The sequence below is a fragment of the Papio anubis genome, chromosome 17 (assembly GCF_008728515.1).
Source record: "Papio anubis isolate 15944 chromosome 17, Panubis1.0, whole genome shotgun sequence".
Lineage (NCBI taxonomy): Eukaryota > Metazoa > Chordata > Mammalia > Primates > Cercopithecidae > Papio > Papio anubis.
In genome coordinates, this window is record NC_044992.1 from 2,075,897 (window position 1) to 2,094,016 (window position 18,120).

The 18,120-nt window shown below is 50.4% G+C and overlaps 1 protein-coding gene across 3 annotated transcripts in view; it reads left to right on the plus strand.

The window, feature by feature from the left end:
- The window catches only part of SGSM2 (small G protein signaling modulator 2), a 42,580-nt gene that overhangs the window by 911 nt on the left and 23,549 nt on the right, over nucleotides 1-18,120 (plus strand). For 2 of the 3 annotated variants that reach the window (XM_021928527.2, XM_021928528.2), the window contains exon 2: nucleotides 5,229-5,304. In XM_021928527.2, coding sequence (XP_021784219.2) covers nucleotides 5,229-5,304 — 76 coding nt within the window. Of the gene's footprint in view, nucleotides 1-5,228; nucleotides 5,305-7,285; nucleotides 7,640-18,120 lie in introns of those variants that run through there. The other variant, XM_021928529.2, reaches the window with a different exon arrangement.

Consider the following 18,120-nt stretch of genomic DNA (forward strand, 5'->3'; position numbering starts at 1 on the left):
ACCCTGCCCAAAAGCCCATTTCCATTTCGGGTGGGGGGCAGTGCCCATATGAATGACTCACTCCCATGTGAGAGCTGGAGAGCTCAAACCCGCAGCGCAGATTAGAATGCGTTGGGCCTCCTTCCCCTGCCTGCCTCTATGGCTGTTTTCCGCCTGGTAAGTAAACTCCACCAGGGGAGGAGACCTTCTGTTTTGTCCACTATCTTGTATCCATTGCCTGGCACACTATAGGCACTCCGTGACTGTTTGGTAAATAAATGTGCTGATTTTGGAGACTTCGAGGCCTGGTGTTTGGAAAGCATACATTTTGGAATAGTCTGGACCTAGTCTGTGTGACCTTGAGTGAGTTACTTAACTTCTCTGAGTCTAGATTTCTTCCTCTCTATGCTGCCTACCTTATATATAAAAGTTTCCCTCACGCCTGTAATCCCAGCACGTTGGGAGGCATAGGCGGGCAGATCACCTGAGCTCAGGAGTTCGAGACCAGCCTGGCCAACATGGCAAAACCCCGTCTCTACTAAAAATACCAAAATAAGCCAGGCGTGGTGGCGCGTGCCTGTAAACTCAGCTACCTGGGAGACTGAGGCAGGAGAATCGCTGGAACCTGGGAGGTGGAGGTTGCAGTGAGCCGAGATTGTGCCACTGTACTCTAGCCTGGGTGACACAGTGAGACTCTGTCTCAAAAAAAAAAAAAAAGTTTACCTTAGCTGAGCCCTAATTAGAGTTTCAGGGCTGGGGAAGGGTCTGGGCTCTCATAAAATCCTGGAAAGCAGACGGGTGCGGTGGCTCACTCCTGTAATCTCAGCACTTTGGGAGGCTGAGGCGGGTAGATCACGAGGTCAGGAGTTCGAGACCAGCCTGGCCAAGATGGTGAAACCCCATCTCTACCGAAAAAAAAAAAAAAAAAAAAAATTAGCCAGGCATGGTGGAGGGCACCTGTAATCCCAGCTTCTCAGGAGGCTGAGGCAGGAGAATCGCTTGAACCCAGGAGGTGTGGTTGCAGTGAGCCAAGATCGAACCACTGCACTCCAGCCCGGCGCAGTGACTCACACCTGTAATCCCAGCACTTTGGGAGGCTGAGGCGGGCGGATCACGAGGTCCGGAGATCGAGACCATACTGGCTAACACAGTGAAACCTCGTCTCTACTAAAAATACAAAAAATTAGCTAGGGGTGGTGGTGGGTGCCTGTAGTCCCAGCTACTCGAGAGGCTGAGGCAGGAGAATGGCGTGAACCCGGGAGGAGGAGACTGCAGTGAGCTGAGATAGCATCACTGCACCCCAGCCTGGGTGACAGAGCGAGACTCCATCTCAAAAAAAAAAAAAAAAATCCTGGAAAGCTCTAGATGGTTCTCATGTGTTAGCCATGGCCTGGCTACTATGCCCTAAAGTTTGTTCCCACCCCTCCCCTTGGCAAAGATGTAGTTGAAGCCATCAGCTTTCCAGCTTGTGGGAGAAGCTTCTTTGAGTCTTTGCTGTGAAGAGGCCAAGAAAGGCTTTTCTTAGGCCAGGGGTGTATCAAGTCAGCATTTAAGCCCAATTCTGCTCTCCCCAGTGAAAAGAGAAATCTTGATTCTCTGAAAGGAAAGCAGTCTAGTGACAGAGACTTGAACAATACAAACAAAATAGGAAAGTACCTGTACCCACACTATAGGTGGATATGCTGGGATTATAGGTGTGATTCAGTTTTGGAGGTTAGTCACAGATAATGGGAAATCCTTTTTTTTTTTTTTTTTTTTGGAGATGGAGTCTTGCTCTGTCGCCAGGCTGGAGTGCAGTGGTGCGATCTCAGCTCACTGCAACCTTCACCTCCCGGGTTCAAGTGATTCCTCTGCCTCAGCCTCCTGAGTAGCTGGGACTATAGGCACATGTCACCACACCCAGCTAATTTTTTGTATTTTAGTAGAGATGGGGTTTCACCATGTTGACCAGGATGGTCTCAAATCTCCTGACCTCGCCTTGGCCTCCCAAGGTGTTGGGATTACAGGCATGAGCCACTGTGAATGGCCAGGAAATATTTTTTAAGAGGATGATGACTTTTTCTACCGGTGTTAGAAACTATACTGTTTCTAACAGTGTTAGGACTATACTGCTCCAAAAGTGATTCCTAAGAAAATGTGAGAAATGTCAGAATATGCCACAGCTACGTATCATACCTGACAAAAGTTGACCTGCTCTGAACTCAGTGTTTCTCCTTTCCTCCTTCAGTGTTTTATTTATTTATTTATTTATTTATTTTGAGGCTCAGTCTCGCTCTGTTGCCCAGGCTGGAGTGCAGTGGTGCGATCTCGGCTCACTGCAAGCTCCGCCTCCCAGGTTCACGCCATTCTCCTGCCTCAGCCTTCCGGGTAGCTGGGACTACAGGCGCCCGCCAGCACGCCCGGCTAATTTTTTGTATTTTTAGTAGAGACGGGGTTTCACCGTGTTAGCCAGGATGGTCTCAATCTCCTGACCTCATGGTCCACCCGCCTCGGCCTCCCAAAGTGCTGGGATTACAGGCATGAGCCACCGCGCCCGGCCCAGTGTTTGATTTCTAGAGAAACATCCTGTCCCTTCTGCAAGGAGAAATAACAGGAATATCGGTAGACCAGGCTGGCCTTTCACAAAGGACCACTGGTATAATTCTAGGGGCATCTGCAGATCCTCCTAACCCAAAAATCTGCCCCATCAGCCTGCTTCAGATGTCTCCAGGTCTTTAGCTGTGGCATTATCCTCTGTTGAATGCAAACGTCCTTGGGAGGTAATCTAGCAAGTGTTTTGGTTTGTTTTTTTGTTTTGTTTTGTTTTGTTTTGAGACAGAGTTTCACTCTTGTTGCCCAGGCTGGAGTGCAAATGGCGCGATCTGTGCTCACTGCAACCTCTGTCTCCCAGGTTCAAGTGATTCTTCTGCCTCAGCCTCTTGAGTAGCTGGGATTACAGGCACCCAACACCATGCTTGGCTAATTTTTTGTATTTTTAGTAGAAATGGGGTTTTGCCATGTTGGTCAGCCTGGTCTCGAACTCCCAACCTCAGGTGATCCTCCCGCCTCAGCATCCCAAAGTGCTGGGATTACAGGCGTCAGCCACCATGCCCAACCACCTAGGAAGCTTTTCACAGCTCAGAGTATATAAATTGATCTGTTCCCCTTCTACATGAGCACTAACCATTAGCAGTTTCCAGCAGGGAGGAGCCTCTAGGTCCTTCTTCCCGCCTCCCCAGCGTTTTGAGGTTCTACCACCCTCCAAACTATACAGTCCTGACTAAGGGCCTTGGGAACCTGGACAGCATCAGAAATTACATTCCTGTTTAAAGAATGGGGAAGACTAGCTCTACCCAGGGCTTACGTTATGTGTAACATTCTACACTAGGTAATCTCTCTAATCTCCAGTACTAGTATCTGCCTGCTAGCAGGTTCCCCCAGGACATCAACAGTGTTTGGCTTAAATGTTGGGAACCACCAGAACCTCATCCATGGGAGTATAAACTGGTATAACCAACTCTGGAGAACAATTTGGCAATATCTAATAAAGCAAAGTGTATGCATCAGACATTCCTTGCCTAGAAATATAAATCCAAAACATTTGTTCACCAGAAGACATGTCCTCAGTGTTCATAGCAGCAATACCCATAACAGCCCAAACTGGAAACCACCCGATCGCCAGTTGTTTGTACGCTCACACCACGGAGCATGAACAATCTGTAATTCTACAGGGCATGAACAAATTTCAGAATGACACAGGTGAGCAAAAGAAACTAGTCACAAAACACTACACACTGAGTAATTCCACTTATGAAAAGTATGAAAACCCAGGCTGTGGCTCACACCTGTAATCCCAGCACTTTGGGAGGCCAAGGTGGGTGGATCACCTGAGGTCGGGAGTTCAAGACCAGCCTGGCCAACATGGAGAAACCCTGTCTCTACGAAAAATACAAAAAAAAAAGAAAAGAAAAGAAAAGAAAAAAAAACAGCTGGGCGTGGTGGTGCATGCCTGTAATCCCGGCTACTCTGGAGGCTGAGGCAGGAGAATCGCTTGAACCTGGGAGTTGGAGGTTGCAGTGAGCTGAGAACACGCCACTTCACTCCAGCCTGGGCAAAAAAGTGAAACTCTCATCTCAAAAAAAAAAAAACGTATAAAACCCCACAAAACTATCGTGTTGGAATCAGGAAAGTGGGTACCCTTAGGGGGAATAGTGACTAGAAGGGAACGTGATGAGGTGAAGGTGTTGGTCACATGTTCTGTTTTTTGCTGTAGTTGCTGATTTCACAGGAGTGTTCATTGTGTGAAAATTCACCCCGCTGTATAATTGTGATATAAGTTATTTTATATGTTTACTGCACATCAATTAAAAAGGTTTCTTTTTAAGTGCTTTCTTAAAGAAAGAAATGACCGGCTGGGCACAGTGGCTCACATCTGTAATCCCAGCACTTTGGGAGGCCGAGGCAGGTGGATCACCTGAGGTTAGGAGTTTGAGACCAGCCTTACCAATATGGTGAAACCCCGTCTCTACTAAAAATACAAAAATCAGCAGGGTGTGGTGGCGGGCATGCACCTGTTGTCCCAGCTACTCAGGAGGCTGAGGCAGGAGAATCCCTTGAACCCAGGAGGCAGAGGCTGCAGTGAGCCGAGATCACGCCACTGCACTCCAGCCTGGGCGACAGAGTGAGACTCTGTCTCAGAAAAATAGAAATGACTGTTTACCTTACAAGGTATTTGGGAACTTTTACATCCAAGTGGGAACCCCAAACATTAGAGTTTTAGACCCTAGGTGGAAAGAAGGCCGGGCTTTTGGGCATGTAGAGGGTGTCCCGGAGGTATGAGACCTACCCCTAACCTCAGAGAATAGGGAGAAAAGGAGGAGGGGCAGGTCGTTTGTCTGCAGGCTGGACCAAGACGGTTTGTCTCTAAAGGACAGTATGTCTGCCCAGAAGCCCTTCTCCAGCTAAGAACAGATGAGCAAACAGCATCCTATTCCCGTTCTCCAAGGCGGGGCACTTCCACCTGGGCTGGAACATGCAGTCATTGTTTGATGGGTTTTTGGCATTGCATTCCCTGGCTTCCTCTCCAAAAGACTCGAATCAGACTGTGCTGAAGAAACTTTGCCTCCCCACACCTCTCATCCCTGTCATCTCTGCAAGTGTCTGAAAGTGACTTCAGACCAGAAGGGCAGAACCAAACTATTTATTTGCCCAGAGGTCTTTGAAAAGGAAAAATAATAACAAAAGCAGTGATGCTGTCCTTGTGTCCGCAGGTGAAGCAAATCATGGAGGAGGCCGTCACCAGGAAGTTTGTGCATGAAGACAGCAGCCACATCATTGCTTTATGTGGTGAGTGAGGGACCGAAGGATGATGGGAGGCGGGTCTGGACCTGAGGACACTGGCCTGGGGCCGCGAAAAGATGAGTCCTCAGGGTCAGTAGCTCTCAAATCTGGCTGCAAGTCCAAATCAACTTGGAAGCTTCTGAAATCCTCTTTGGCCCCCTTTGCAGACCTCCTAAATCAGGATCTTCAGGGGTCAAGAATCTGCATATTTTTAGTTCCCCAGGATAGTAATTCTTACATTTTTAGCATGCATCAGAGTCACCTGAAGGGCTTGGTAAAATACAGATTTCCGGGTCCCAGTCCTGGAGTTTCTGATTCTAGTAGGTCTGGGGACCCCACTTTGAGAACCGCTGCCCTAGGTCATTTGAGTTCAGGAACCAGTGCTCTGATTGATTTGGATTTTAACTTCAGAGAGGGGTTTTTGCTTTTTGGATGCTCTGTGCCACTTTCCCTTTCTGTATCATCGCACGAGTGTTGCTCCATCATCCTAATCCCAAGCACTTGACTGGATGCAAAAGAGCCTGAACATGGGCCAGGAGGGGTGGCCATGCCTTCCTGCCCCAGAAAGGAGAGAGTCCCTTACAAACCATTGCCGCCTCCTCACCGTGAAGACTTTTACTTTGTAGGAGCAAGCCTATCTCTACACACAGACTTTTCTTGGATTTCTAGGAATTTGAGCTTCCTCTCAACTCCCCATCTGAAGGGACAGGGAACCATTCGCCTTCTCTGTGTTGTATTCCTTGGCCTCTGAGATTGGTGTTGGGGTTTGTGGAGGGAAAGGAATAAAAGAACAGACAAGGAAAGGGATGCTTTTGGACGGCAGTGTGGCGCAGCAGATCAAACTGCCCCCCTCCATCCAGCAGCAGATCCCTACCGAGGGCTCACCAGGTGCCAGACACTGTTCATCGTGCGAGGAAATGGCAGTGACAAGATGGACAGAGTCTCTGCCACAGGAGCTTGCATTCTGTTGGGGAGACAGGAAACAAATGCACAAGTAAATATATCATCCACAACTTACCATGTGATAAGAGCTAGGAAGAAAAAACAGATGTGGGAGGGCAGTCAGGGAGAGGCAGCCTCTGAGCAGAGTCTGAGTGACAGACTGGCATTTGAATCCTGGCATCCTGCCTTTTAAGTCATCTTGGTCAAGTTTCTTAACTTCTCTCACCCTCAGTTTGCTCCTCTAAAAACAAGGTGATGATTCCCACCTGAAGGAATTTTTGTGGGGATTGAGATGATGCGTGTAAATGTTCATTTGTTCGTAGCATTGTAAGTGTTCAAACAATGTTCGTCTCTCCTCCTTTGGGGTGTTGAGGCTGAAGGGAGGTTTGTAGGACTTGAGTTCACACCATGTCCGTTTGGGAAGGTTTTCCCAGTTCTTTGAGATGATGGAATAATGATTCCCAGGTTTACAAGACACAGCCTGACCTCACTTTTTCTCAGCAGAACCTATGCTCTGGAAAAAAAAGCATGCCAGTCTTACGATAAGCAGCTTTGAAGAGTATTAGAATTCTCAGCCAGGCACAGTGGCTCATGCCTGTAATCCCAGCACTTTGGGAGGCCGAGGCGGGGAGATCACCTTAGGTCAGGAGTTCGAGACCAGTCTGGCCAACTTGGTGACGCCCTGTCTCTACTAAAAATATAAAAACTATCAGGACGTGGTGGTAAGCGCCTGTAATCCCAGCACTTTGGGAGGCCGAGACGGGCGGATCATGAGGTCAGGAGATCGAGACCATCCTGGCTAACACGGTGAAACCCCGTCTCTACTAAAAATACAAAAAATTAGTCGGGCGTGGTGGCAGGCGCCTGTAGTCCCAGATACTCAGGAGGCTGAGGCAGGAGAATGGCGTGAACCTGGGAGGTGGAGTTTGCAGTGAGCCGAGATCGCACCACTGCACTCCAGTCTGGGCGACAGAGTAAAACTCCATCTCCAAAAAAAAAAAAAAAAAAGTATTAGAATTCTCTTCCTTTCCTCCTGTGCTATGTTCTCTTGACATTCACCAGTGTCTGTTGTCACCAGAAGGGCTGTGCTGGCAGCCCAGTTATGCGTGGCTTGGTGCTGGGCTTCATCAAAGCACATACACTAGAGAAAACAGAATAAAACGGTGCAGACAGCTTGTGCATGGGCGCCGTGTGTGGGTAGCCCTGGGAGAAGCAGGGAAAAGGGGCATGAGGCAGGAGGAGGCTGTGGACGTCTCACATTCAGGCCATTAGCGTGAGAAGAAGCTGTCAGCTCCCCTCCAGTCAGTCCACCGGGGCCCTGGAGAGTAGTAAGGCTCTCCCTTTTGTCTTCTGCCTGAAGTTTGTGCATGAAGACAGCAGCACATCATTGCTTTATGTGGTGAGTGAGGGACCGAAGGATGATGGGAGGCAGGTCTGGACCTGAGGACACTGGCCTGGGGCCGGGAAAAGATGAGTCCTCAGGGTCAGTAGCTCTCAAATCTGGCTGCAAGTCCAAATCAACTTGGAAGCTTTTGAAATCCCCTTTGGCCCCCTTTGCAGACCTCCTAAATCAAGATCTTCAGGGATGAAGAATCTGCATATTTTTAGTTCCCCAGGATAGTAATTCTCACGTTTTAGCATACATCAGAGTCACCTGAAGGGCTTGGTAAGACACAGATTTCTGGGTCCCAGTCCTAGAGGTTCTGATTCTAGTAGGTCTGGGGACCCCACTTTGAGGGCTCTTTCCAGAAGGCAGGGATATCGTACTCCAAAGGAATGGTTTTTCTCCTTTCAGTCAGTTTCAGTAACTGGAAGAGAATAAGGCCCTCGAGTCTCCAGGCTTCTAAACTGCCCAGGAGCAAGTGGAGCCCCGTGCTGTCAGTCCTCAGGAGGTGCCTTAGTGCCACCACTAGGAAATTCAGTGCTTACAGGGCCAGACAACAAATGACTACAGGGGAAGCTAGCGGGATGTGAGGCAGTGGCGGAGACTGAGGTGACCCGGCGGCACTTGCCCTGTGTGAAGACGGGCAGCCCGTATTTTGGCTCTTGCAGGAATTTGGGCCCAGGCTTCCCATGGCCTCTGTTTTATTTTCATCTCACTTGAAGCCAGAAGTCTGGGTTTTTATATGAAATTTCCTATTTTTGGCTGGGGCGGCTCACATCTGTAATCCCAGCACTTTGGGAGGCTGAGGTGGGCGGATCACTTAAGGTCAGGAGTTCGAGACCAGCCTGGCCAACATGGCAAAACCCCATCTCTACTAAAAATAAGAAAAATTAGCCGGGCGTGGTGGCACACGCCTATAATCCCAGCTACTCAGGAGGCTGAGGCAGGAGAATTGCTTCAACCCAGAAGTGGAGGTTGCAGTGAGCCGAGATCTCCAGCCGGGGCAACAAGAGCGAAATTCCGTCTCAAAAAAAAAAAAAAAAGAGAGAGAGAAAGAAATTTCCTATTTTTTAAATACTGACAGCTAATTCCCATTTAAAAAAAAATTGTGTGGGCCAAACAAAAGACATCTGCCAGCGTCTGCCAGCGTGCTGCCTCTGCTTTGGGCTCGGTACAGTCACCGAGAACAGGAGCAGGAGAGGTTCCTCTGCCAGTGTGCTGCCTCTGCTTTGGGCTCCGTACAGTCACTAAGAGCAGGAGCAGGAGAGGTTCCTCTGCCAGTGTGCTGCCTCTGCTTTGGGCTCGGCACAGTCACCGAGAACAGGAGCAGGAGAGGTTCCAACAGTATCAGGCTAAGTCAGGCCAGGGTGTCTCAGGGCCCATGGATAGAGGAATCCTTATGCTTTGTCAAAATTGGTGCTCAGTGGTGAGATACATCCCAATTTGGACTGAAACTGAGGCTCGTTGAAAGCATTGATTATCAATCTTTTTCCTCTGCCTGCAAAGCCGCTTCCATGCATTGCATGGTGGAATCATGAGAGATGCTTGCAGGGGAGGGGGAGGGAAGACTAGCGAGGTATGGATCAAAAACACCACCCCTCTCTGCCTTTCTGGAGATTCTGCTATGCCAGTCTCCCTCAGTGCCTGGAAAAATGCTCTGAAATGCATTTTTAGGCTGAAGTTGATCCAGACTTAAACTAGGCCTTGCTACTGCCCTAGCCACGTCCAGAATTCAGCTTTGTTGTGGGAGAAATGGGAGGATAGAGAACGTGCTGAGAGGGCAGGAGCAGAGTGAAGTCTGTGGAGACTGGATTACAAGCCCGGCGACACCACAGTCCCTAGTTTCCAGGGACCCTGGTGTACTGGGCCCCTCGACTCCACACTGACCCATGGTTCTTGGCAGAGGAGGGTTAGGGGGTTACTGAGGAGAGCCAGGCCTAGGCAATACGAGCTTCTCTGAGCTTCTTAGAATGCAGACATTTAAACGGAAAACACAGAGCCTTCCTACAGAGCCTTCCTGGAGAATCACTGGGTCAAGACCTGACCACGGGCAAACCCGGGAAAGTTTGCAGCCACATCCCCATTCCTGTGACCCCAGGGGAGGGGCGAGACTCCTAGGACTGGCTAGAAAGATGCTTTGTGGAGTGTTTGCTGTGGTTGTTCCTGAACCTGTCTGTCCAGAAGGTGGGTATGCAGTAGGCCCCTGCAAATAGAAACGTCCCTGGGGTGGAAGTTTCGCTGGCAAACCAGGCTGGCGGCGGTGGGTGCCAGCGGGGGGGTCTCTGTGTGCTGTTCCCAGGCCCGAGGATCAGAACCTATGTCACTGGCATGGAGGGTGGAGCTTGGAGAATGGACTCAAAACTACCACTGTGGGGCCAGGCATGGTGACTCACACCTGTAATCCCAGTGCTTTGGGAGGCTGAGGCGGGAGGATCCCTTGAGACCAGCCTGGGCAATATTCCAAGACCCAGCCTCTACAAAAAAATAAATAACTGGCTGGGCATGGTGGTGCACACCTGTAGTCCCAGCTACTCCAGAGGCTGAGGTAGGAGAATCACTTGAGCCCAGGAGGGCAAGGCTGCAGTGAACTATGATTGTACCACTGCACCCCAGCCTGGGCAACAGAGGGAGAGAGAGAGAGACCCTGTCTTGTTTGTTTGTTTATTTATTTATTTAGAGATGGAGTCTCGCGCTGCTACCCAGGCTGGAGTTCTGTGGCGCTATCTCAGCTCACTGCAACCTCTGCCTCCCAGGTTCAAGCGATTTTCCTGCCTCAGCCTCCCGAGTAGCTGGGATTACAGGCACCTGACACCACACCCAGCTAATTCTTGTATGTTTAGTGGAGACGGGATTTCACCGAGTTGGGCAGGCTGCTCTCAAACTCCTGACCTCAGGTGATCTGCTCACCTTGGCCTCCCAAAGTGCTGGGATAACAGGTGTGAGCCATCACACCCAGCCTTATGTTTTTATTTTTTTTAAACAAAACCCAAAAACGACCACTGTGGGAGAGGGATCTTTGATATATCCTTTTATCCTTTTTATCTTAAAACATCATGTCAAGTTTACATTTTTCTCTATAATATGGTTTTTGGGTTTTTTTAAATTTTAATATAAAGACTTACTGTTGAATTAAAGTATAGGCTGGTATCTCCTGTCACCCCTCCCCTGGAGGGGAAGGTGCTTTTTTTTTTGGTTTTTTTTTTTTTTTGAGACGGAGTCTTGCTCTGTCACCCAGGCTGGAGTGCAGTGGTGCAATCTGGGCTCACTGCAAGCTCCGCCTCCCGGGTTCACGCCATTCTCCCGCCTCAGCCTCCTTAGTAACTGGGACTACAGGCGCCCGCCACCACGCCCGGCTAATTTTGTTTTTGTATTTTTTTAGTAGAGACGGGGTTTCACCGTGTTAGCCAGGATGGTCTCGATCTCCTGACCTCGTGATCCGCCCGCCTCGGCCTCCCAAAGTGCTGGGATGACAGGCGTGAGCCGCCGCGCCCGGCCAGGGAAGAGTGCTTTTAACGTGCATTTGTGGGCAGAACACTCAAGGGCCGGGTTAAACAGCAAATTGTCCCACGTTTCACTCTTGAACTCTGCATCTGAAGTAGTCATGCATGTACTTAGACAGGGCACAGTTATTCTGTCGCCCTCAGGGATCTGGGGTAATTTAGGCATCAACCCATCATGTCTCTGGGCCTGCTCTCCCCTCTGGCTCAGTTCTAGGAGTGTCTGCCTCCACACAGTCTTTCTTTTTCTTTCTTTTTAAGATGAGGTCTTGCTATGTTGCCCCGTTGGTCTCAAACTCCTGGGCGCCAGGTATGCTCCTGCCTTGGCCTCCCACGTAACTGGGATTACAGGTGCATACCACCGCCCGAGGTCCATAGTGTTTTATTTACCCTATTCTGATTGGGCACTGAGTTTGCATTTTAACCTTTGGCTGGTAGAGCAGGTTTCAGAGTCTCACAGAGAGGCTTCTGGCCAGGCAGAGCAGGTTCTCAGGCCAATCATATCTCCTAGGACCTCAGCCTCCCCACCCCCCAGGGGTTGGGGCAGACACCAGCTTGCCTCCTCAGTCACCAGATTCCCTGCCCTCCTGTGTGCAAATGGGTCAACAGGAGGGTTGCTTCAGACTGAGGATGAGCTGTAATTCGAGAAGGGTGGAGTCTGTGGAGCTGGGAATAACATCAGGCTTTATTAACCAGCTCCCTGTTGCTAGGCAGCTTTCATTAGCCAGGAAGGTCTGCCCTGCAGTGAGCTCCTTCAGGGAATGGCAAGGATATGCTAATAAGCTGGGAGAGAAGCCCGTGCTAGGGAAGGCTTGCCTCTCCCCTGGGATATTGCAGCCAGCGATATTTCAGCACATTCTGAGATGTGGACTCCAGGCAGTCTTCATCCTGTCTCTTTTCAGTAAAAGGGATTCCTGGAGGCTGCGGCGGGAGGATCCCTTGCAGGAGTTCAAGACCAGCCTGGGTAACAAGGACCCCACCTCCACAAAAAGGAAGAGCGGGTTCCTCCTCCTTCCCACCCACAGGGAATGAATAGCTCGTTCTCTTGCTGTCTAACTGCTGCCTTCCATCCAGAAATGATCTAAGAGGAAGAAGGGAGCTCTCTGAAGGAGCTGACTCCCCTCAGTCTATCTTGGGGCATCGCGGAGGGCATGTGCGGGTGTTCATAGCTGGGACTTTGGGCTCACAGAGACCTGGGTTCACGTCCTGGCTGTGCCACGAAGTGTATAGCCGTGGTTACTCATCTCTGAGCCCACCCCAGAAGGCCTTTGTAAGGAATAGAAGAGCAATGCAGGCAACGCACACAGGGTGGATCTGAGTGTGCAGTAGGTGCTCAATTACATTCTACTTTGGATTTTGTTTTGTTTTGTTTCGTTTTGTTTGAGATGGAGTCTCACTCTCTCCCAGTCTGGAGTGCCGTGGTATGACCATAGCTCACTGCAGCCTCGACCTGGGTTCAGGCGATCCTCTCACCTCAGCCTCCCAAGTAGCTGGGTTTACAGGTCTACGCGCCACCACACCCAGCTAATTTTTTGTATTTTTGTAGAGACGGGGTTTTGCCATGTTGCCCAGGCTGGTCTCAAACTCCTGACCTCAAGTGATCCACCCGCCTCAGCCTCCCAAAGTGCTGAGATTACAGGTGTGAGCCACCACACTACCCCATGTCTGCTGTATTTTTGAAAGTGAGCTTAGGCTGGGCACAGTGGCTCACGCCTGTCGTCCTAGCACTTTGGGAGGCTGAGCCAGGTGGATCATCTGAGGTCAGGAGTTTGAGACCAGCCTGGCCAAAATGGTGAAACCCCGTCTCTACTAAAAATACAAAAATTAGCTGGGCCTGGTGGTGCACGCCTGTAATCCCAGCTCCTTGGGAGGCTGAGGCAGGAGAATCACTTGAACCTGGGAGATGGAGGTTTCAGTGAGCCAAGATTGTGCCACTGCACTCCAGCCTGGGCAACAGAGCGAGACTTGGTCTAAAAAAAAAAAGTGACCTTGCAGCCTTTCCTATAAAGCCTCCACAAGCCTTCCCCAGGATTCCTTCTGGGAATCTGTGTTTCTAGAAGTTTGGAGCATCTGGAAAATCTGAAATTTGAACATCAGGAACTCAGTAAGGAAATTTGATAATATAAAGGAATTGTTATTAATTTTGTTGGTGCAATTAAGGTATAAGTATATGTTTTTAAGAGTCCTCTTTTAGGCTGAGAGCGGTGGCCTAAAATCCCAAAGTGTTGGGATTATAGATGTGAACCACCGCGCCCGGCCTAGAGTTTGGTTTTGGTTTTGTTTTTCTTTAATAGAGACGGGGTTTCACTATGTTACCCAGGATGGTCTCAATCTCCTGACCCCGTGATCCGCCCTCCCTGGCCTCCCAAAGTGCTGGGTTTTCAGGCGTGAGCCACCGCGCCCAGCCAAGTTTTTTATACTAGTAAAAAAGATTGTATTCTTTGTTCATACCTCCCTTTTTGTAATTCAAAGGTGTCATGCAATTATGCCATTCTGCATCTTGCTGTTGGTGAGCTCTCCATTATTCTTGCCTAGAGAGCATCCTCATTCTTTTTCAGAGTTGCATGATATTCTGCTAGAGATGTACCGTATTTACTTAACCTGTCCCCTGTGGATGGGCATGTGGATGGCTTCCAGTCTTTTGCTGTTATAACTAAATAATCATGCAGTTATATCTGCAGGATGGATTCTCAGAAGAGGGGTTACTGGGTCAGAGGTCATTTGCAACATTAATGGAGAGTGCCATATTGTGTCTGTACGGGTTGCAGCATCTCGCCTTTCCACCAGCAATATATTAGTGGATTCAGCAGCCCCCCACGTCCCTTCCATCTCTGTCTTCCTGGTGTCTCCTCTACTCTAAATTGGGCCTCTTGGAATGGTGAAATCAGGGTGTAAGGGTTGGGGGCCCCATATCTTAGAATGGTGAAATCGGGGTATAAGGGTTGGGGACAGGGGCTCCATATCTTAGAATGGTAGAATCGGGGTGTAAGGGTTGGGGACAGGTGTCCCATATCTTAGAATGGTGGAATCGGGGTGTAAGGGTTGGGGACAGGGGTCCCATATCTTAGAATGGTGGAATCAGGGTATAAGGGTTGGGGCACCCATAGGATTCCATCAGCATCTGTGGTCTCCAGCCCCATGTCCCTTCCATCTCTGTCTTCCTGGTGTCTTCTCTACTCTAAATCGGGCCTCTTGGAATGGTGAAATCAGGGTGTAAGGGTTAGGGATAGGGGCCCCATATCTTAGAATTTGTTAAGCTGCATAACTTGACTTTGGGGTCATATCAGGGCCTGGTGAAGGGAGCCCCAGGGCTAGTCTGGGTCTGTAGTTCCTGGCCGTTCCCTGGGAACATGGCACCAGACCTTTGTAGGGGTGTCCAACAGTGTGCTGGGGTTAAATGTAGTTATGCTCCTGCCCACTCAGAGTTGCAGTTCTTTGAGCCTTGCTGTCAGCAGGATGGGATGGGGTGACAGGGTAGAGAATGTACCTGGGCTCAGCTGGCCCAGACTCCAAGGGCCACCAGAAAACCAGGGTGGCAAATGCCCATCATTCAACGAGTGGATAAAGAAACTGTGATATATGAAGATAGTGGAATACTACTCAGCCATAAAAAGGAATGCATTCATGGCATTTGCAGCAACCTGCATGGGATTGGAGACTATTATTCATTTTATGTTATGTTATGTTATGTTATGTTATGTTATGTTATGTTATGTTATTTAGATGTAGTTTTTGCTCTTGTCACCCAGGCTGGAGTGCAATGGCGTGATCTCAGCTCACGGCAACCTCTGCTTCCCAGGTTCAAGCAATTCTCCTGCCTCAGCCTCCCGAGTAGTTGGGATTACAGGCGCCCACCACCACACCCGGCTAATTTTTGTATTTTTAGTAGAGACGGGGTTTCACCATATTGGCCAGGCTGGTCTCGAACTCCTGACCTCAGGTGATCCACCTGCCTCGGCCTCCCAAAGTGCTGGGATTACAGGTGTGAGCCACCACGCCCAGCCACTAAAGTCATGTTTCTCTCTTCTCCGTTTTGATTCATTTGCCCAAACCTTTCCATGCCAACCAGTGTTGGTTTTTATTAATTAGTTCACATTTTTTCTCATATGAAATGAGCCAAATGATGTCAAGGTTGTCACCTCGTTGTGGTGCGCCCAGGGTGGCCGTAGGTGGTGCTGGGACCCACTGGCTCAGGGGTCCTGAAGCCTTCACAGGTGGGAGCCCAGGGCCCAGACAGCTCGGTCAGCAGGCAGGGGGGTTCCGCCAACCTGGTGCTTTAGCCCCACAAGTATCTCCTGCCACCACCCTCCACCCTGGGAGGTGGGGTCATAGTGGGGACCTGGGGAAGGAAGGAGTAAGGGGAGTAAGGCCCTGGAGTTCTGCCTGGTGCTCGGGGCCCCCAGTCAGGAGAGGGGTAAGCTTGGGCTGTCACGGGGACTCTCCCTGGGGAAGCGTCCTTCACAGTCCCGACTCCGTGTGTCTGTGAGACACCTCCCCGGGGAAGCGCACAGTGTTGCTGCCGGCGTCGCAGGCAGTTCTGAGTTTGGTATTTACTAGATATGGGTTGGCGTGTGTTTCTATCTCCATGTATGTTTCGATTAGTGAGAAGGCCTGGGCTTCTGCTCGACTCAGAAGTCTCAGAGCCGGGCTCAGTGGCTCATGCCTGTAATGCCAGCGCTTTGGAGGGCTGAGGTAAGAGGATCACTTGAGCCTGGGCGTTGGAGACCAGCCTAGGCAACATAGTGAGACCCCAGTCTCTACCAAAAATTTTTAAAAGTTAGCCAAGCTTAGTGACCCAAGCCCGTAGTCCCAGCTGCTTGAGAGGCTGAAGTGGGAGGATGGCTTGAACCCAGGAGGCTGAGACTGCAGTGAGCTGTGGTTGCACCACTGCATGCCAGCCCAGGCAATAGAGTGAGACCCGGTCTCAAATCCCTTTAATCTTTTTTGGGTCAGAAGCTGAGAACCATAGACCCGCTATCCAGGAAAAAAAGCAGTCATCTAACCATTCTAGAGCACATCAACAATTTGCATTCAAATTGCCGCAGTTTCAGGGAGGGGGTCTTTTTTGTTGTTGTTGTTGTTAAGATTTTTTTTTTTTTTTTTTTTTTTTTTGAGACCGTCTTGCTTTGTCACCCAGGCTGGAGTGCAGTGGTGTGATCTCGGCTCACTGCAACCTCTTCCTCCCCGGTTCAAGAGATTCTCCAGCCTCAGCCTCCCGAGTAGCTGGGACTACAGGTGCCCACCACCACGCCCAGCTAATCTTTTGTATTTTTTAGTAGAGACGGGGTTTCACCGTGTTAGCCAGGATGGTCTTGATCTCCTGACCTCGTGATCCGCCCGCCTTGACCCCCCAAAGTGCTGAGATTACAGGTCTGAGCCACCTCACCCGGCCCCAGGGAGGGGGTTTTTGGAGCCCCAGAAGCCCGTCCACAAAGTCCTCTAGGGTAGTAGTTCTCAAGTAGGGGTGTTATTATCATGATTTTGCCTACACACTGCACGTGATAACATATTCATTGCACGTACACACTGTCGATGGGGGACACCTTGTGGGCATGGCATAAGATGTGCAGTGTGGGCGAGGCGGTGAAATCGCGCCTGTAATCCCAGCGCTGGAAAGAACGGCGGCGAGGCGGATCCTGAGTCAGGAAGTCCGAACCTGGTGAGAGCCGGTCTCTGCCCCAAAAGCCTGAAAGAATGGCAGTAGCGGTGGTGAAACCTGTAGTCCCAGCTTCTCGGAAAGACGAGGCAGGAAGAATGGCGTGGTTTCCCGGAGAAGCCCGAGGCTTGCAGTGAGCGAGATGCGCGCTACACTCAGCTACAAGCGTAGCGAACTCTGTCTCAAAAAAAAAAAAAATGTGCAGTGTGAACAGTTACTGGACGGGAGCCCGCAGAGCTGAGTCCGTAATGCCTGGTCTAATGGCCTAACCGGGCCTTTTTGAGATGGCGTCTTGCTCTGTCCCCAGGCTGGAGTGCAGTGGCTGGCGATCTCCGGCTCACTAAAGCTCCGCCTCCGGGTTCCGCGCCATTCTCCTGCCTCAGCCTCCTGAGTAGCTGGGACTGCGATCTGCCCGCCACCCGGCGCCCGGCTAATTTTGTATTTTAGTAGATGGGTTTTCACCTGTCGATCTCCTGACCTCGTGATCCGCCCGCCTCGGCCTCCCAAAGTGCTGGGATTACAGGCGTGAGCCACCGCGCCCGGCTCTAACCGGGTCTTTGCTTGGACAGACGATGCGAGAGAGGGATTTCTCCTTCCCCAGACACTGCCTGGCACCTTGCCTGGGTTGCACAGAAGGAAATTAGGGACTGTGGGGTAAAGGGGGGACTGAGCGTGATGCCTGGCTTCTCTCAGTTATTCCCTAGTTGTGGTGTTTGCTTAGGAATGCCTCCTCTCACCCGAGAGAACCCCCTGGCTGTGCTCAGAGACTGGCTGGGAAGGTAGGCGAGGCCACCCCGATGGCCACGCCACGATGGGGCGTGCTGGGGACGGCCGCTTCCCAGTCTCCCCAGCCTGGCTCCATTTGCGATCGCCTAGGGAAGGTGGGGACGCAAATGACTCATTATCCCGGCAATTAGTCACACTGAGGCCCGTGATCCCTGCAGGACATGTGCCACCTGCTGCTTGTCTGCCCTGTTCAGTGCTGCTCCTCTCCCCACTCTGAATGGGAAGTGCAACCCCAGGAAATGATCACCCCCTTTCCACAGGCACAGACTTGTAGCTGCAGCAGCCCAGGACCAAGAGACTGGGACAAAAGGGTCATTCACTTGTATATCCCAGGGCCACACAAGTCATTCGCTTGTATATCCCAGGGCCACACAAGTCATTCGCATGTATATCCCAGGGCCACACAAGTCATTGGCAGCCTATCCCAGGGGCCACACAAGTCGTTAACTGTATATCCCAGGGCCACACAAGTCATTGGCTTACATATGTCAGGGCCACTAAAGTCATTAGGCTTGTATATCCCAGGGCCACACAAGTCATTAAACACATGTCAAATT